We start from the raw sequence: 19,456 nt of genomic DNA, 5'->3' as shown, positions 1-19,456 counted from the left end.
CAGAGTACTACAGTATGTATTCACTATGGCCCGTTGCTTGGGGGCAGAAAGGCCCGACGCTGACTACTACGAGACAGATCTGCTCGGCACTCCTCAAAAGTATCAACCTCGAATGAAGGTCCTGACTCGAGGACTCGAGGACTCGGAGAATTTGCGCAGATCCGACCGTAATGGCGCGCCTCCCGCTACTGCAACCTCTGTCGCCCATATGATTGCGAAGGCGGGGAGCCTGCTGGTCCGGGCCAAGACGAAAAAAAAAACTCAAAAACCGATGGCGGACTATTACGAAAATTTCAAACTTGTCGTCTCATGCGTGTCCTCATTCCAGTGGCTTCCAACCAGCTGGGAGCACTAAATCATTACACGAGAGGGCCTGCAGGCTCATTCCCACTTAGAAGCTTCGTCCAGTGCTTCCGCCGTCACGTCACATCATCCCGCAACCTGCAGGCTGGGGTGCCGCAGAATAAACTTCCCATACTGGCTTGGGGTCAGATCCCAAGCCCTATTTCCCGCTTAGCGCCCTCGTATTGAGTTTGACACCCACGCGAGGCATCTCGTTTTCCGGCACGTCGACCCTGGTCTAGACGACCAGCGGCATAGGCTTGTGCCCGCCCTCGCCGCGCACATTTCTCTTTATAGGACTTTATCACGAATTGAGGTTGGATGGAAAGCGAGCGCCAGCCTTTCGACCTCAGAAATGTGAGCCATGTTTCCTGAGGACGTCGCCATGAGGCGCGACGGTGTCACAGAGTGGCGCTGTCGCACAGGACGCCTTGGTACTTGTGTCACCAAGAGAAAAAAATGAAAGAACAAAAAAAGGCTGAGGGAGCAAACCTCATCGGGGGGCGAGCAGATCGATGGTCGATCTTGCAGCGCGGCACCTGTCCAGCATGTCACTGCATCACAGACGGTCGCATTTTTTGCGCAGCTCCATCTGCCCCGAGTAGCCTAAAGAGGCTTAAGCGGAGAGCTGCAGCTGGCCCTATACGACGCACCTCGATCACGTTTGCCGCCCATGTCCCATTACTGGACATTCCCTGCAGGAGGCGTTCCTGGTGGAGTGCATATTGGAAGCAGGCCCCGAAGGATGTGGCTTGGCTCCTCCTCTGTCCAGACAACGCCCTCTGGCGCTGTATTTGTGTGTGTGTGTCCTCTGTCAGAAAGGATGTGTCGACCCTTTGCCGGGTTGTCCGGACTCTTCAGCCTTTGCACGCCCAAGTGAGATTTGCAATTTACCCAATGGTCGATCAGACAATTGATTGTCCTGCAACTGACCCCCTTGATCTCCTCCTCCTAAACGGCTGATGAGCGGTGGTAACTGCTTGCTGCCGTTGCGTGCGGTACGGTGCACCAGCAAGATCGGGAGCCAAGCTGCAAGGCAAAAAAGTTAGCTGCAAATATGCATAAACATTCTCTGCATCTTTTCTCCCCAATCGAAGGGATGATAGATAAGGAGGACCCCCTCCCCTGTCGGGTCTCGTACTGTCCTGTGCCGTCATCCACGTCCGCCCACCCTTTGCGATTAGGGGGAGGGGATGAGAGCCCGATGAGATCGCCCGCGCAGATCAATAAAATGGAGCTCTGGGGTTCGGCAGGACTGTGCCGTCAATTAGAAGTGGAGATGCAAATTGAGAATGCTTGATGTCCACAAACGTGTACAGCCCCGCTGTGACCCTGAAGGCTCTCACCAAAATCTAATCTTCTTCCATGGTACGATGGTTTTACGAACGATCAAGGTTATGGTGTAGACTTTTGCAGCGTGACGTAGAGAAGGGCTTGTTGCATTGTAAACAAGGAATCTTGGTACATGGCCCAGACTTTTCTGCATTTTCATGTGAAGCCCAGCCTCGCTATATTAGCAGCGTTGTTATTGCTGACACTTTTCTCCCCTGGGTTCACTGGGGAACGGATGCACAGAATCGTATTCAGCCTGCCCGCCTCTCTAAGTCCTTTTTTCCTATCCTGCTTTCTTTTCCTACAGCAAGAGGTAGACCCTGCAGAGAGACTAGCAGTAGTACTATGGTACAGTAGGGCACGGGCTCTGGGGTTGAGTGTACCCCACCCCTTCTGTCCTTTTTTTTTCTTCGTTCTTTCTCTCTTCCCTTTTTTTCTTCCCCTTTCTTTCCTTCCCCTCCCTCATCAGCTGGACTTTGATGAAAAAGCTGGTGGCGGGCTGGGGAAATACAGTATAGTGATGCTTGGTAAGTCTGGACCCACCTCCACCATGGCATTGTAGTGCCCATTACTTGTACTATACCATAATATTGCAGTACTGCAGTACATAGTGCCAATAGTGTGTAGCAGAGTCCCAAGGACATATTTTGGGGTAAGGGGGGAATGTACTTAAGACAGGGATGATCCATCTTTCAGGGGAAAGGTTGGGAATGTGAGGTACAGCTGAAGAGGAAAGGATCACTTGCAATACCACCAGCGGCTCAGTCAATTTCCTCTCTAGACAGCCAAACCAGTCCACACTGTCCATCCTTCCGTGCGCTGTGTAGTCTGTGCTTTTACTACCATCAGTCACAACGTCCCATCGTTTGTCTTTTTGTTATTTTCTTTCTTCGTCGTCGAGAGGCACACTTCGTGGACCAAGTTCCTCCCACCACGACTGTCATTGATTCCTCGGTCGGCCGTGGCTGCCCTCTTTAATCGTGCGCTCGGTAAAAGAAAATCAAGTAACTGGCCCTAGCCTAGTCCTGGTCCTTGGCCCTGGTCCCATCCTTCACCGTCCGTCCGTCCGTCCATCATCTCTTCGTTTCATTCCGACGTGGTCCAGGCCAAGAGATCGAGTCCCTCATTGACCCCTTCTTAGCCTTGTCCTGAGAAGACAGACTCGGTGAATCAGTATTCAGGTCAAGCGCGACTATACTGTGCGCAACGGTGGCGGCTGTCAGCTCTGTCGGCCGAGAGTTGCGAAAAGCCCAGTAACCCGCTACTGCTGCTGGGCAACAGGCTCCCTCAACCAAGAAGTGGAAGGGCTGTGGCCCCCATCCCTGGTACACCCTCAATCATACCTGACGGCCCCTTCCCCCTCTTCGCCGGAAAACCCATCATCTGCCAGGCTTGTCTTTCATGCTCTCTCACCACCACAACTGAGGAGAACGACCCGCCAGCAAGGGGCATTGCTGCAAGAAAGAAAAAAGGCCGAGGCTGGGCGAACCAGTTGTCCTTATTACGGCCCTTCAGTGGTTGTTGTCCCGACCTCGTTCCTGCATCATCCCTGGAGTGGCCAGAAGGGGGCTGGCTGCGATTTGCCGCATAAACCTAAACCACCACCTTGTTTTTCCCAAGGGACCCTCGCATTTACCACAGTCCCAAAATATCCACCTCGGGTGCCGCTACGAGCCCAGAGCCCGTACACACAACAACTGTGAGTCTCTAGTCGCTTTTGTCCTGCGCATTGCCCCTCTCCATACACGGTCTCACCTCAGCCTCACCGTGATCGTGAAGACTTCCATTTCGAGTTCTTTTGGTACTTCCATGAGACACATGTTTGGCCTTCTGTTTTCCTGAAATCCCTTCCCCAGATCCTACTCCTCGACCGCACAAAGATTATTCTGCTCTACCTCCTCCCTCCTGACGGTGAAGTTCCCCTGACCCTGTGAAAGCACGTCGTCCACTCGACATTGGCGCCACAAAATGTCTTGGTGCCATGAAAGCTAACGGCTCATCTTGCTTGCAGGACCATGTCTCTCCCCGAGAGGCCTGGTGGGAGGACCTCGTACGAGCAGCGCACTGCCTACCGTCAATCCACGCGCCGTAGCCGGCACCATGATGTCGAGGCCGGCGGCTCATATGCAGGTCGGGAAGAGAACCTCCATTCCCGTGCGACTTCTTCCGGCTCGTTCGCCACAACGGTACCTGCCCGTTCTAACGCAACAGCAGACGATGTGCCTCTGTCACCAGACCTTGAAAGCGCCATGGACCAGCCCGTGTCCAGAAAGCGAAGTTTGATCAGGCCCGAGCGGAACAGGATAGGGAAAAACCATCCAAATTACCACTACCGCCAACATGCCTCCAAGATGCAGACCCTGCCCCCGAGCACTGGCACCGAGGCGGTGTACGAGGATCTCGAAGGAACAACATACTTGACCACGTCGAATCGCGATGATGCAGTCTCGGACTCGATCGCTTCCCGGGACAAGAAGAGGAGTAGTGGTGGCAGCGGCGATGCCGACAAGGAGCGCCGTTCTAGGAGGAGAGCAAACAGCCGGAAGCACTCTGGGAAAATCTCCAAGAAGAAGCAGAAGAAGGAGACGGAGCAGATCCGGCCTCCCAGTTTATGGGACATCTACTGCGCCATCCTTACCTTCTGGGCCCCCAATTTTATTCTGAAGTGCTTCGGAATAAAGTCGAAAGACCAGGCGCGGGCGTGGCGCGAGAAGATGGGTCTTTTGAGCATCATCGGAATCATCATGGCATGCGTTGGTTTCCTCACATTTGGTTTTACTAGGACGGTCTGTGGGACGCCTTCGGAGCGTCTCCAGGTAAACCACGTCGACAGCGGATACATGATCTTTTTCGGCCAGGCATACGATCTCTCCAGCTCTCATCATCCCGTGGCCGAGGGCATACCGGCCGAGTCAGATGGAGATGGCGCCAACGTTCTCTACGATCTTCCCGAGAAACACGGCGGCCAAGACGGAAGTTTCTTGTTTCAGCAGGTGAATGGGAAGTGCAAGGGAATGGTCACTCTAGCAGAAGGCTCGGATGTGCCGACAAATGATGATGGTGACCTGGCCTGGTACTTTCCGTGCAACACCTTCAACCAGGACGGGTCTACCTCACCAAACCTCACAATCCCGTACTACCTCGGATATGCCTGCCATACCTCGAGCAAGGGCCGCACCGAATTTTACGATCTCACGCCCTCCGCTGATGTCTACTTTACCTGGGATGACGTCGCGAACAATTCCCGAAATCTCATGGTCTACTCCGGAAGCGTGCTGGATCTGAACCTTCTCAAATGGTTCAATACGTCCCAAGTGTCCGTCCCTAGCCACTGGAATGACCTTGCTGACAATACCACGGCTGCAAACAAGGCAGTTCGAGGCCGTGACGCCACGCACACATTGTTGAAGGCAGGCGACAAGGCAACGGCAGAATGCCTCGAGCAGATCATCAAGGTCGGATCAGTTGACTCGGACTCGGTAGGCTGCATTGCTTCCAAGGTCGTCCTATACCTTTCGCTCGTTCTTATCCTCTCGGTTGTCGTTGTGCGCTTCGTCCTGGCCATCATGTTCCAATGGTTCATCAGCAGACGCTACGCAGCGTCCAAGACATCGCAGTCGTCAGACAAGAGAAAGCGGAATCAGCAAATTGAGGATTGGTCCGAGGACATCTATCGGGCGCCAGCTCGCTTGCCTGGTGATGTCGGCAGCAGTGTTGCGGGTGCCTCTTCCGATCGAACAAGCAAGCGGGCTAGCACTTTCCTGCCCACGACCTCCCGGTTCTCGACTGTCTACGGCATCGACAGGGGCTCTCGGAGGCCGACTATGCCCACGACCATGGCCAGCCAGAGCTCGGGGGCTGCCCTGCTTCACCCGAACTCCGTGTACGGAGGAGCCGACAACAGTCGGAACAGCCTGATGGCCTCCGACCCCTACGGCTCCCAGCCCAGCCCCGAGGGTCCTGGTCCGGCAGGTTTTATTCACGAGGCAGTCGTACCGCAGCCGCCCTCAGACTGGATGCCTTTTGGGTTCCCTCTTGCGCATACTCTCTTGCTCGTCACTGCCTACTCCGAGGGTGAGATGGGCATCCGCACGACCCTGGACTCCCTCGCCACGACCGACTACCCAAACAGCCACAAATGTATCCTCGTTATTTGCGATGGTATCATCAAGGGCAAAGGCGAGGAGATGTCCACTCCCGACTACTGTCTGAGCATGATGAGGGACTTTACCATCTTGCCAGAGGAGGTTCAGCCATTCTCCTACGTCGCTGTTGCTTCCGGCTCCAAGCGACACAACATGGCCAAGATCTACTCTGGTTTCTACGACTTTGGTGCCAAGTCCCGGATCCCAGTGGACAAACAGCAACGGGTTCCTATGATGCTTGTAGTCAAGTGCGGTACGCCCGCAGAGGAGAACAAGTCTAAGCCCGGAAACCGAGGCAAGCGTGACAGTCAGATCATCCTCATGTCCTTCCTGCAAAAGGTCATGTTCGACGAGCGCATGACTGAACTCGAGTATGAAATGTTCAATGGACTATGGAAGGTCACTGGAATATCACCCGACTTCTACGAAATAGTGTTGATGGTGGACGCCGATACGAAGGTCTTCCCTGACAGTCTGACGCACATGGTCTCCGCAATGGTCAAGGATCCTGAGATCATGGGTCTCTGCGGCGAGACCAAGATCGCCAACAAGCGCGAGAGTTGGGTCACCGCTATCCAGGTCTTCGAATACTTCATCTCTCACCACCAGGCCAAGTCTTTCGAGTCGGTCTTTGGTGGTGTGACCTGTCTGCCGGGCTGTTTCTGCATGTACCGGATCAAGGCCCCGAAGGGAGGCAACAACTACTGGGTCCCGATTCTTGCAAACCCTGACGTGGTGGAGCACTACTCGGAGAACGTGGTCGACACTCTGCACAAGAAGAATCTACTCCTCCTCGGAGAAGATCGTTTCCTCACGACTCTTATGCTCCGGACGTTCCCTAAGCGAAAGCAGGTGTTTGTCCCTCAAGCAGTCTGCAAGACGACGGTCCCAGACAAGTTCATGGTGCTCCTCTCACAGCGGCGTCGCTGGATCAACTCGACGATTCACAACCTTATGGAGCTTGTCCTCGTGCGGGATCTCTGCGGCACCTTCTGTTTCAGCATGCAGTTTGTGGTGTTCATTGAGCTTATGGGAACTCTAGTCCTCCCGGCTGCCATTGCTTTTACGATCTATGTCGGTGAGTAACAATCGCCTCTCACAGTTTGCTTATGGGTTCCGCCGCCTAGAATCACGCAGCTAACCATCAATGTTTAGTCATATCCTCAATCATCGGACCAGTCCAAGTTATTCCCTTGGTACTGCTCGGCTTGATCCTGGGTCTGCCCGGCTTCCTCGTCATCATCACAGCTCAATCGTGGTCATACATAGTATGGTTGCTCATTTACCTCTGCTCGCTGCCCATCTGGAACTTTGTCCTACCCACGTACGCTTTCTGGAAGTTTGACGACTTCTCGTGGGGCGACACGCGCAAGACGGCGGGCGAGGTCAAGGGGGCTGGCCATGGTGAGGCGGAGGGAGAATTTGACAGCAGCAAGATCACCATGAAACGGTGGGCCGAGTTCGAGCGCGAACGCCGCGCCAAGAACGGGTACTTTCCTGGCCCCAACGACGGTAACATGCCAGGCAACACGAAGAGCGTCCTTTATTCGCCAGGCCCTTCCCCTGGTCTTCACTATCAGGATGAGTACTACTCAGACGCATGAGACATTTCAGTTCTTTTTTATTTATTTTAAGGGGGTTGGGGAAGTTTAGGGAAGAAGACAATGGAGGGGGGACCTTTTTTTTTTTTAGCACCTCAAATGAAGGGTGGCTCATTCTTGCTTAAAAAGCGCTTCTGTATTCGCACACTTCGTTTATGGCTCTATTAATACATGATGATGGTCGATGAAACCGACGACGTGGGATGGCATAGCGGTGTTCAGTCTCAATCGAGACTGCCTGAAGCCCGGATGGAGCAAAATCTCAAGACGTGTGTTTGAGCAGAGGAAACGATCATGAGGGCATGGCGTCGGAAGAAGCATGTCTTTTCCCTGTTGTTTTTTAAATCCATTCTGGATGGACCGGCTTGCCTGTCTTGCTTCGCCTACCTGTATATATGTAATACGAAGACGAGGGAGACCATCGGCTGGTATTGCTTGGCTTTCCTTGAGTACCCAACATAGTAGAAGTAATCAACTTGATGGTACCTTTTTTTGTTTGTTTATTTACATATTGATAAGACCTAGAACCGTGACGAAACGTGGCACCACATGAATCGCACACGCCTGTGTCTGGTGTTGCGAAAAAGGTCGATCGTACGAGATAGAAGGTCCGGGACGGGTTGTGCGACCAGGCTGTCATGCTGGCGGCCGTGGCTTTCCGCGGAAAACTCTCACGACTCGTTCATCAACCCACTCTGGCTTCTTCCTTGGCTACATACCATCGAACTCTCACCACTACCTTCCGGCACGCCGTGATTAACATGTGTAGATTTCTGGGGCCCAGGGACAGGACATGTTGAAGCCCACTACCGGTGGCGACAGGCGGGACTCCGGGACGCCTGGGGCTGATGACGAACGACAGGGGAGTGCAGGAAGATGGAGGGAAGGGGGAACTGTGATTCGGACAGAATACTCCATCATGATGACGGATGAGTGGGACGCCGGCTGACAGGGCCGAGGCTGAACAAAAGTAAGGCTATGGAGTCGGGAACTGAGAAGGCAGGTGGCGCGAATGTGTATCGCACACAATCGCCTCAGCTCAACATGACAGAGAATCCACCGACCAACGAATATACGTGGCTGGCACCCATTCGAGCGAGGTTGAATGTTGGGCTGGGGCAGATTGATGAATATTACCTTGGAGATCCACAAGGACTCGCCTCGGGAACTGCTGGCTAGGACTACTAGCAATGTCACTGGAGATTGAGAGTTCATCAGGTACCCATCATTGTGCAACGTCATCCTAAAAACGGTGCTCATCAGCGAAAGAACATTCAAGAGCCACCTGATCTCCAATGCGCCCTCACAGCAGGCCATATCCAAACCTCCACGTAACCCTCTTTTGGCCTCTTGCAGATTATATTGAGCCCGTTGAAGGCGAAAAGAAAAAAAAGAAAAAAGGGACCGCGCGTCGAGCCTATAGGCGACAGATCGATTTGACACGTCGACGTGGTGTGCTTCCAGCATATGCTGCACACCTATCCTGCCGTGCGAAGAAGTCTGGATGCGAGGCGAAGCCTGTGAGTGCGTCCGGTTGAAAGGAAAATGGATCTATGAAAAACAGCAAATCAGTGCAGGTCGTCGGCGCATCGGTCGATGCTCGACGGACGTGCTGGTTCTGCAGGGTGCCTATTTGGGAAATGCTCAGGGGGGCAAGAGACCGGGGGGCGGGGGGGCGGGCTCAGGAAGCGAGAGCAGTACGAGGCACACCTCAAGAGGTACATGGCCAAGACATCGCTCGCTCACAAATAAAGCGCGACTGGAAGATGCGGAGGATACAAGCAGCGCGACGTTGATGACCGTGACACTCTGTGCTTGCACCTCGCCCTCATCCTTGATCATAAAGTCCTATACGCGCGAGGGATAAGCAGACTGGCGAGATTTCTTTCCCTCTACCTCTCCCTCTCTCTTTCTCATCAAGGCTTGTAGAAACGAGTATCGTACACCTGATCTCGGAGGCATTAGTCATGCCTGCGGAGAGCAATCCCACCAAGGCATCTTGGTGAAGGTGGTCGCTGCTCTCTTCGCCTCCCAACCAGTGCGACTTTGAAGTCCACGCAAAGGAACAAAGAAGAAGGAAAGGAGAAGAAAGGAGAAGGAAAGGGAGAGAAGCGCAGTTCCGACACCTATGTCGCCCGCCGCAGATCCATACGTCGCTCATCCGAGCCAGCAAGTACAGCGTATCATTGGGCGCCGTCTAGGGTAATGAAGAGAGGTGTCTCGAGCTGGCACGCCGGAGCTGCATCTATATGTGAGCAGCCGATGCAATCTTTGTTGGGGGCGGTGAGGTGAATGCAATGGATGGGACCGATGACAACCTGCAGGTCGTCTCCAGCCGCTGGGGAGTGGTCGTACAGAGGCAGACAGAGAGTGTCAGGGTAGACGGCGAGGTTTTGCGCGTGATGGAGGGTGCGACGAGTTACACGATATCTGCTGGTGAAGGGTGTGGGCCTGGTGGGCTGAGCCAAACAATAAATGAGTTGGGGACTGGGATCGGGTCGAGTTTCCCTCTGCTCTCAGGCAGACTCGAGTCTGACACCCTCTGTGTGTGTGTGTGTGTGTGTGTGTGCGTGCGCGTGAGAGGAAAGGAAGAGGAAAGGGGGAAAAGAAAAGGATCCCGCGGGGTGAGCACTGTGATAACCAGAGTTTCCATTGATGTTTTCGTGTCTTGTGAGAACTGATGCGTCAGTTTTGCCCGTGCGGTGTCGAGGCCGAATCCGGGTACCGGTCAACAGCTGCTGAGAAGTCTATGTGAGAACATGACTACTTTTCTTCATTTTGTCCTCTTTTTTTTTTTTTGGGGGGGGGGGGGTAGGTTAAGATGAAAACGGGAGGGTAGACTTGGTCAATATTGATGAGCAACGAATTCTAACGTCAAGAATGATTCTTCTCGTTGATAATTGATGAGAAAGGCATAGGGACACATTACATAAATCGATCAATGCGCAACAGCAGCACGTACTTGGGCAGGTAGGAAGGGAGAGCCAGACAAGAATAATGAGGAGGCGCCAACGTAAAAAAGTATCCGTACACACCATCCAATACGCAGCAGCCCGGACGGTAACATTGGACCGTAGTGGCTGCGACGACGACCAATTAAGTCATTCGAAAGGTCCACCACCCCCTCCATCTTCCTGGGGTCTTGTCTCCAAGTTGGGCGCTTGGGTCAAAGATACAATATCTTGATGACACTTGGGTATGTTCAATAGTGTGGTGGAGTGGGGGGAGGGACTGATCAGGTCTCACAAGTGAAGGAATGGGTAACGCCAGGCGCGGCTGTCGACAAAGCTGTGCTGCTGCTACTACTGCAATATAACGGATGACGGTAAGGAGGCGTTGAATTGTTTTTGAGTGAAGGCGTGATGCATGCTCTGTGATCTACTACTAGTAGTGATGCGCCCACAGCGGTTTGGTGCGGGATTACGCCGGCTCCTTCAGAAAGTGCGGAAGGGAGTACCCGGCCTGGCCTGGCCTGGCCTTTCCACACCCTGGCACCCTGCCCTGATCTACTCTAGAGTGCTACTGCATAGTGCCACAGCACGTAGGTGTACTTACTATGCCCTGGCCTGGCGTGCCTGGCTGCTGCTGCTGCTAAGAGGGCCCCAAGGAGGTCGCCGTCCATGGATCTGCGGGGGTTGGTTCCTGAAGGTTAGACAGGGCAGTGTTATACAGGCTTGCTACACCTGGGCCAACCACTAACAGAACTTCTCCGAGGCCGGTTTGGAGGTGGCACCTCCTTCCTCGTCGGCCCCCCTCTCCACACACCCACCCACCCACCCAAACCTAGATTCCCTCCTGCTCATCGCGGAATATCGCGCCAAACCTGAGCCGGTTGACGAGCACCTGACAGCTCCTGACGACTGCAAAAAAAGACTTGCCTTTGCTCAACCCAAATTGGTACTCCAGGACCAGACTACACATCTTGCGCCTGCCACTCTCTCTTCCATGAGATCGATCGATCTCTCAAGCCCACTTCCTCCTCTTCCTCTGTTCTCTCTTTCTCTCTTTCTCTCTCCCTCCCCCAAGAAGGTCTCCCCCACCTGAACCTTGGTCGGCTTAGATCGCAAGAGTCAATACTCGGATCAGCCTCCGGAGCCCAGCGAAGCCCCCCAAGCCTGCAAATTTCCCCACGCCTCAGAAACAAGTGAACAGACCAGACACTTGACGAAGCCAAACCCGCTGCGCATTCGCAATTCCCACCTTCTCAGCCCTGCGCACCATAACGGCTTGCACGATATCTCTTTTGCCCCCCGATCCGGCACCACCCACCCACCCATTCGGCATCCCAGCCACCATCCTCACCCAGTCCAAGACGTCCTTGGTACCTTCCCATTGAGAGCTGACTGTCATCCTTCGACCTACTCTCTGACGGCGGCTGCGCTTCCCAAAGAAAATAAAAAATATTACCGACCGTTTTACATAGTCGCGGCGACTCCCACTTCGTATTTGTTCGAGTGCCATCTTGCTTTGTTGTCGACAACAACCCTAAACGAGGGTCCCGGGGGCTTTAAGCGACTTTGGGCCGTCATCACCCCGGCCTCGCTCCGCAACCCCCCCCCCCCCCCGGTCCGTTCTACTGCCCAACTCTACACCCAGAAAGACGACAAAGAAGAAGAGAAAAAGCAAGGAGGGGAAAAAAGCAACTCGTCGCGAGGATCCAAGAAAATAAATAAGAATATAGGAGGACGAAGGAACCGGTACGACCAGTCGGGCAAGTCATTGGCCGGGGGCCCACGCGAGACGGAAGGATACGAACGGCCAGACCGACAACCCTCCCGCCCCCTTCTCGTACCGTTTTCCCACCACGATTGCGAATGCGCTCAGGCCGGCACGAGTCCCGATGAGCTCGGCCAACATGTGGTCTGACGACGAGGACGGGTCGTCGAGCTCCTCGCTGAGCGGCAGGACTACTGGCGAGAGCGCGTCTTCCTATTCCGAGGTCCACTGGCCGCTGCCATTCGTGGCGGGCGACCCCTCTACCTACAAGTCGACTGAGATAGAAACGGACGAAGACGCCATGCATGACCTGCATGATCCTGCCACGCCGACACAAGACCACTTCTACAACGCATACATGCCTGAGGGCGATGACGATGACGACGACATGGTCGGCGGTGCTGGTGCACATATTGACATCCTGGCAGTCACCAATGTTCTGTCTCAAGGGATCGAACTGGATGACGATGATGATGATGATGATGGTTTTGAGCCGGCAGGAACAATCATACCGCCAAACCACGGTCATGGAGGCAGCGCTCAGCCTCTCACCGTACCCGGCCAGAGCCCAGGGGTCTTCTCGCCGTACAGCTTGGGGTCCAATATTGTCCAGGCAGCCCACTACTTCGACTTTGAGGAACAACAATCGCTGTCGCCGACGATGGTACCTACATTTCTCATTGGGGAGGCACAACAGGGCGACCTACCGAATGCGCACCAAGACGGACTGGAGGGAAACATGATCACCACCATCAATCACCATATGGCGACAGGAGTACAGATTATTCACAACCAGCAGATAGCTCATCCTGCTGTCATAGCCGTCGGCACACATGCGAACGCTCTGGGACCCGATAATTACAACCTGTCAAGTTTCATTGAAGCGTGGCAGGGTGCAGCATGGCAGGGTCTGCCACGGGAACGAGGCCGATATCCTTGGCCGGATAGGATAGACCGACAGTTGTCGCGGAGCGTAATGCATATTGATTACATGGACCTGGAGGGAGACAGATACGATGTGCAGGGCATAGACTGGGAGGACCTTGGTGTAACGAGGGGGGAGGCCCGCGAACGGAGGTTGAACACGTACAAAAATTATGTCAACGTTCCCGACTCGGACCGCTGGGAGGTGAGCACGGCGGCAGCGTTACAGCCAGGCGCTTTGACTGCACCTGACATGCCCTGTTTTGGCATCACTTGCTAACTATTGTCCAGGAGACCCAGGCACTTCTGCCCAGTACTGATGATTACTTCAGATTCCGCGGCCTGGACGTCCGGAGGAACATCAATCTTGCACACTTCCAGCTCCGCAATGTCCTGGCCTCCACCTCCCGGAGCTCAGTCTTCTATCCCAGCCAGTTCGCCATCAACGAGTTCAACCCAATTACCGGCAAGACCAAATTGGGCATGCGCTCACAAGAGATCCCGCATTTTCAGGTCTCCACCCTGACAGCGGGTCACGACACCCTGGTGGCAGGAGGATTCTTTGGCGAGTACCTTTTCCGAAGGCTGTCCTCGGAGGGTAGCGCAGACACACACGAAGGGACGATCACGAGTGATAATAGCGGAATTACGAACCACGTCCAAATTTATGCGTCGCGCACATCTTCTAGTCCAAGAGCCGCATTTGCCTCCAATGACAACGGCTTCCGTGTCCTGGATATCGAGACGGAAAAGTTTGTCTCGGAAACGTATTTCCCAAACCCCGTCAACTGCTCGGCCATCTCTCCAGACCGCCGCCTGCAGGTCATGGTCGGCGATCAGCGGCAGGTGCTCATCACCAAGGCAGAAGCGGATGGTGAGCCCGAGGTCCTGAGAACGCTCGACGGTCACAGGGATTTTGGTTTTGCGTGCGACTGGGCAGATGACGGCTGGACGGTAGCGACGGGGTTTCAGGACAAGTCTGTCAAGATCTGGGATGCACGCCGATGGACTGATGCCCAGGGGGTGCCCACTCCAGTGTGCACACTCCGATCTGAGGTCGCAGGCGTCCGATCCCTCCGCTTCTCACCGCTTGGCTCCGGCAAGCGGGTGCTCGTGGCAGCCGAGGAGGCAGATTTTGTCAACATTTACGATGCCCAGACATTCCAGTCGAAGCAGACCTTCGACTTCTTTGGTGAGATTGGTGGCACCTCCTTTGTGAACGAGGGCCAAGACCTGCACGTGCTGTGCTGTGATCCGAACAGAGGCGGCCTCTTTAGGCTCGAGAGGTGTGGCATGGGTGCAGAGCGGCATCATGACCCTGAAGACCTCGGGATGAGGCCCTATGTCGCATGCACAGATAGCAGCTACGACTGGCAGGAATTCAAGGTCACGCCGCTACGGCGACCTCGATATTGTGAGACACGGCGGCGGCGAGCTATCACTCCACACTTGCTTCAGCCCTTCTAACGACAGAAAATAATCAAAACAACTCGACGAGTTTCCGACAACAACATATACAGAGCTACCACACAAGACTTACCTACCTGCCGAGACTTGATTTAATGATAACGCACATGATACCCCGAAATATAACAACTCGTCCTCTCCCCCCTTTTATTTTATTTTATGTTTTAACACAGGCGGGTCTTGAATCTGGAAATGCGTTATTATTCATGTATAATGGGGAGTACCCTTGCCATGAGGGCAGCGCCTCACGAGCTGGAGTTTTAGAGCATGTCATGTCCATTGGAAAGCGTCTGGATTAAATAGCGCAGATCGGTTCTCATCTTGTTTTCGTTGTCTCGATGAATTAATATTATTTTTATTTTGGCCATGGGGGCTGTCTTCTTAATTCTTCCAACATTCACCCAGACCGGCGTTCTTTCTACACTTGAATTATCTTGTCATTCACATGCATAATCGGTACGGAAACCACGGCCAGTAAAAAGAAAAGAAGAAGAAAAGAAAGAGAAAGAAAGAAAAAAAGGGAGGGAGGGGGGCAAATGGAAATAGTGGATGGATGTGAGATGTTGTAATTATCTCTTCGATCGAGACAACTCACAGGGCCCTCTCTCTCTCTCTCTCTCTCTAGGTCCTCTTCATGGCGCACAAGGCAAGGTAGATGGGTCATAGACGAGGGATATGATGCTCCTCTTTATTGCCTCTGTCTCTCTCTTACCCCCCCCCCCCCTTCTTCTCTTCTGACCCTTTTTCTTCTTCTTTTTATACGGACACTTGTGTGCTCCCTGACGTCCCATTCTGGATGGTGTAATGGGATGAATGTTGGGGCTATGCGTTAGCTGCCTTAATTTTGTTTTTATATTCTTTCTGTCCCCTTCCCGCTCAGTCTGATATTGAATGGCGTCTTGTATGCATTTCTTATACATATGTATTGTGTGCAAGGTAGGTTCTGTCAAGATAAATGTGTGTCGCGAATGTTATGCACACATTGGTTGAGATGACACTTTCGAAGTGTGTGCGGGGAATTTACTAAGCTAACTTGGACAACCATCTTTCTTCGAAGGCATAGAAGGCGTAAGTATTCCCAAAACCCGGGGTTTTCACGGTGGAAAATGGGGTCGAGCTGGCTTTAAAAAAAAAAATCGACCGACAAAAAAGGTAGCCCGCAATGAATTCTCTGCCTACTCGCATAGATATGAGAGAGAGAGCCGGTGGAAGTTTCTCTCAGGTTGGGTTTGAAAAAAAGAAAAAAGCCAACCCCCTTGAGGAGAACACCCAGCGTACGAACGAATCTATACACATAAATACAGCAAGAGCGCAGGACGGCAAGACATCTCTCTCACTCTCACAAATCCCAAACAGCAAACCACCTCCCCTTCCTTTCCGTTCCTTCCTATCCAACTCACTTTGACCTATTCCTTCTTCTTACAGCGCGGCAACGAGAGCCTCCCAGGCAGCACCGACGGTACCGAACAGGCTGGGGACGATACCCCAGCTCTGCTCGCAGTTGTACTCGCCAGCAGCCTTCCACTTGTCGTCAAACATGCTGAACAGGACAACCCTGTCGCCGACGGTCTCGAGGATGCTGGTGATGGCGAGGGCCTGGTTGGCGATGGAGGGGACGGCGAGGCCGATGGTATCGCCAGAGGTGGGGTAGCCGGACTCGAGGATGTAGCCGGTCAGGCCGGAGCAGGCGCCCTCGATGATGTCGAGCTGGGACTTGACAAAGGGGCCGGCGTCGGAGGGGGCGACGGTGGAGGTGAAGTAGGCGTGGGCGTTGGCGGCGACGACGTCGATGAGCGGGCAGAGGGCGGAGGCGAACTCGGTGTCCTGCCAGGTGGCGACGACGTCGGTGGTGGTCCAGGGCCCGCTGTACAGGGAGCCCAGCTCGGACTTGACGTGGGTGACGAGGGCGGCGAGCTCAGACGCGGTGCAGTAGCCGTTGTTGTAGGCCTCGTTGGCGACGGCGAACAGCTCGACCAGGTCCATGTGCTCCCAGGACTGGAAAGCGGCGATCTGGTCCGCCACGTCGGGCGAGTCGTTGGTGCAGCCGGCGTCGCCAATGTAGATGCCGGCGATGATCTTGAGACCCCACTTGGCGGCGGCGGCGCCCACGTTGGGGAGCGTGTCGCAGTCGGTCGAGTACACGCGCACCGACGAGAAGCCGGCCGCGGCCACGGCGGCGAGGTCAGCCTCCACGGCCTCGGCGGTCTGGCAGTCGCCCGTCAGAGAGTTGTAGGGCGTGTAGGTGAGCGACCAGGGGGAGGAGCCGGAGCCGCCCAGGGTGGCGGTGGATGAGGAGGAGCTGCTGCTGCTGCTGGCGGCAGAGCTGGCGGAGGAGACGGAGGCAGAGGCCACGACGCTGGCCGAGGAGGCGACAACCACGGGGGCGGCGGAGCTGCTGGGGGTCTCGGCGACGGCAGCGACCGAGGAGGCGACGACGGGAGCAGCGGTGGTGCTGGCCTCGACGGAGGCGAAGGGGCAGTAGACCACGGTGGCGGTGACGACCTCAGTGGTGACGGCCGGGGCGGTGTAGGTGCCAGGCAGGTAGGTGGAGATGACAGGGACGGTCACGGTCTCGGAGGGGGCGGTGACCGTGGTGGTGGTGCCGGGCACAATGGTGTAAGTACCAGCAGCCGGGCAAGTCTGTAGGGGGTTTGTGTTAGAACAAAAAGGATCACATTTGTGAGAATATCACTACTACTACTACTACTACTACTACTACTACTACCACTCTGAGTAGCACTTACGTAGACAGTCTCCTTGATGACGCTGGTGACAACACCGGCGCTGTTGGTCGAGACGGTGGCGTACGGGCAGGTGACGACTGTGGACGTCTCCACGACACTTTTAACCAGCGTGTTAGTCTCTGCTTATTTTTTTATTTTTTTTTGTCTCTGGATCGTTGGAAAAGTGAGGAGAGAGATGAGAAAAACTCACGTGGTCGTGCCACCAAGGGTGTAAGTGCCAGCAGTGCAAACTGTCGACGAGGGCACAACTGCCGAGGTGGTAGCAGTCACGGTCAAGGTGCTGGCCGGGAAAGTATATGTGCCTTGAGAAAAAGAAGAGAATTAGTATTGAAAGCTATCAAAAGACTGAAGCGCAGTGTATTTTACTCACCTGAGGTAGGACATGTCTGGGCCGCAGGCGTAGGAATAGCCGCCGCCGAGGAGGTGGAAGCAGCAGCCGTCACGGAGGTGGCGTGCGACGAGGGGGCCTGGATGGTCGTCGAGGTGGTGGTGTCTGGGTTGGCAGGCTTCGCATCAGGAGTGGGAGTCCCTATAGAGCAGCATCCACCTTGGTCAGTTTCCTCATTCTTGTCCTCAAAAAGGCATCTCTCTTCTTTTCCAAAACATCTTTCTTTTTCTTCCTCTCTCTCATCCTGATACGTGCTCTCCTTCTCCCTTTCCCCCCAACCTCCAAGTCAACAAACGTACAGATGAAGTCACCAGTGATGGTCTTGACCACGGGAGTGCAGGCCTTGTCGGTTCCGTTCTGCCTCCTCATGTGAAAGGCATCGTGGCCGTGTCTCTGCTGGTTGTGGGCGCTGGCACCTCCGAGGAGGGCCGCAACGGCCATGACAGATCCCTTCATGATTTCTTTCTCTTTTCCGGATTAAGGCGTAAGAATTATTACTTGGACTGTCGAGTCGGTATGAGTGTGTGTGTATGTATATATTATGCCGGTGGCAGGTTGAGTCTGATTTTGAACGAGTGCCCGCTAAAAGAGTGAAGCGGTGGTTTGGTGATATTAGATTAAGGTACGGGGGAGGAGAGCTGGCGATAGCTTCCTTTAAACTTGTCGATATCACCGCAGCGAAGGGGATACCAAGATGGTCCGTGGAGGAGGGAAAGAAAAGGAAAGGGAAAGGAGAGGGAAGGGGGGGGGGGTAACGTTAAAAAGAGCCAAGAGGAGATCATGGGCATGTTATTTTATTTCGTCCTAGTGAGAAAGGAAGCGGTCGGTGGGCCGGGCAGTGTTGGCTGTGGTGGATCCGGGGGGGAGTGCGTTGGTTCGCACCCACCGCAACGGACCGTCCACCTCTCTTTCCACAACACCAACCCCCCTCTCTTCTTCGTCTTCTTCGTCTTCTTCCTCCTCCTTCTCCTCGAGATCATGCACATTGACTTTCTTGTGCTGATCTCCTGATCTCCCACAGAGGCATGATCTCCACATTCTCATCTCATCACCTCGTCTCTCCCCACCCGAAAGGTGGCTGATGAGCCAGAGAGCGGAGAGGGGTGGGATTCCTTCTCCCCAATGGAACACTGCCTGAACCTGACGATCCCTCTCTCAATCTTTAGGGGAGCTCCTCTTCATCATGGGGAAACAATGACTGAGTGGACGGGACGTTACCACACGCCAAAAAGAAGAGGGGGGCAGGGGGGAAGGGCGGGCCCAGAGTGGTATCGCGCGCGCCTTGTCGAAATGAAGTGCCTGACAGGACGTCTGTTTCCCTTCTTTTTTCGGTTGCCCTGAGCGGCCCTCCAGTCTCACAGGGCACCCCGTATACGGTACCAAGTACAATACTCTATAGTGGCAAAGAAAGAAAGGGCTAAAGAAAGAGAAGAAAAAAAGGCCCAAGCCCTGCCAAGCGCATGCGAGATGAGGGCTGTCTGCTTAAACTAAAATGGGTAGCGACCATTTAGATCGGGGAATTTCTTCGAAAGCGCCATGCATGAACCCGAAAAAAGGAGGTGTGCCCGACATGGGACGTCATCATGGAGCGAGGAAACAAAATTGAGAACCTGGAGAGAGAAAAAAGAAGGGCCTCCCTCCCAGCAAGAGGCAGACAGCCACACGTGCAGATGGAAGGGCCAGGGTCGGGGCGCATGGTCAAGGGGAGGAGAGGAGGGTGTGGTTGTGGAGAGGATGGATGGAGAGTGAGAAGAAGAATAATAGAGAATAGAGGAAAGGAGGGGCCCACGGACTTGG

At 54.3% G+C, this 19,456-nt stretch overlaps 5 protein-coding genes across 5 annotated transcripts; 3 read left to right on the top strand and 2 right to left on the bottom strand.

The window, feature by feature from the left end:
• Window positions 1-3,689: 3,689 nt before the first annotated feature.
• M406DRAFT_98878 (family 2 glycosyltransferase) lies at window positions 3,690-7,423 on the top strand (the record flags this gene model as incomplete). Its single annotated transcript, XM_040926431.1, has 2 exons — window positions 3,690-6,897; window positions 6,975-7,423. The coding sequence occupies 2 exons, from the start codon at window positions 3,690-3,692 to the stop codon at window positions 7,421-7,423; spliced, it is 3,657 nt and encodes a 1,218-aa protein (XP_040780040.1).
• Window positions 7,424-7,748: 325 nt separating this feature from the next.
• On the top strand, window positions 7,749-8,409 carry M406DRAFT_355152 (uncharacterized protein). The gene has a single exon (XM_040923095.1). It carries the CDS (start codon window positions 7,970-7,972, stop codon window positions 8,174-8,176), a length of 207 nt encoding a protein of 68 aa, XP_040780039.1. The 5' UTR covers window positions 7,749-7,969; the 3' UTR covers window positions 8,177-8,409.
• A 4,490-nt stretch (window positions 8,410-12,899) lies between these two features.
• On the top strand, window positions 12,900-14,645 carry M406DRAFT_287148 (WD40 repeat-like protein; the record flags this gene model as incomplete). The annotated part of the gene is made up of 2 exons (XM_040918714.1): window positions 12,900-13,265; window positions 13,352-14,645. The coding sequence occupies 2 exons, from the start codon at window positions 12,900-12,902 to the stop codon at window positions 14,525-14,527; spliced, it is 1,542 nt and encodes a 513-aa protein (XP_040780038.1). The 3' UTR covers window positions 14,528-14,645.
• A 1,301-nt stretch (window positions 14,646-15,946) lies between these two features.
• Window positions 15,947-18,115, bottom strand: M406DRAFT_72028 (family 17 glycoside hydrolase; the record flags this gene model as incomplete). Its single annotated transcript, XM_040925516.1, has 5 exons — window positions 15,947-17,167; window positions 17,272-17,368; window positions 17,462-17,573; window positions 17,642-17,800; window positions 17,959-18,115. The coding sequence occupies 5 exons, from the start codon at window positions 18,113-18,115 to the stop codon at window positions 15,947-15,949; spliced, it is 1,746 nt and encodes a 581-aa protein (XP_040780037.1).
• Window positions 18,116-18,432: 317 nt separating this feature from the next.
• Window positions 18,433-19,093, bottom strand: M406DRAFT_355151 (uncharacterized protein). The gene has a single exon (XM_040923094.1). The coding sequence runs from the start codon at window positions 18,701-18,703 to the stop codon at window positions 18,464-18,466; it is 240 nt and encodes a 79-aa protein (XP_040780036.1). The 5' UTR covers window positions 18,704-19,093; the 3' UTR covers window positions 18,433-18,463.
• Between the last annotated feature and the right edge of the window lie 363 nt (window positions 19,094-19,456).

This window comes from Cryphonectria parasitica (genome assembly GCF_011745365.1).
Source record: "Cryphonectria parasitica EP155 unplaced genomic scaffold M406scaffold_2, whole genome shotgun sequence".
Classification (NCBI taxonomy): Eukaryota; Fungi; Ascomycota; class Sordariomycetes; order Diaporthales; family Cryphonectriaceae; genus Cryphonectria; species Cryphonectria parasitica.
This window is presented reverse-complemented; position numbering and strand designations above follow the sequence as displayed.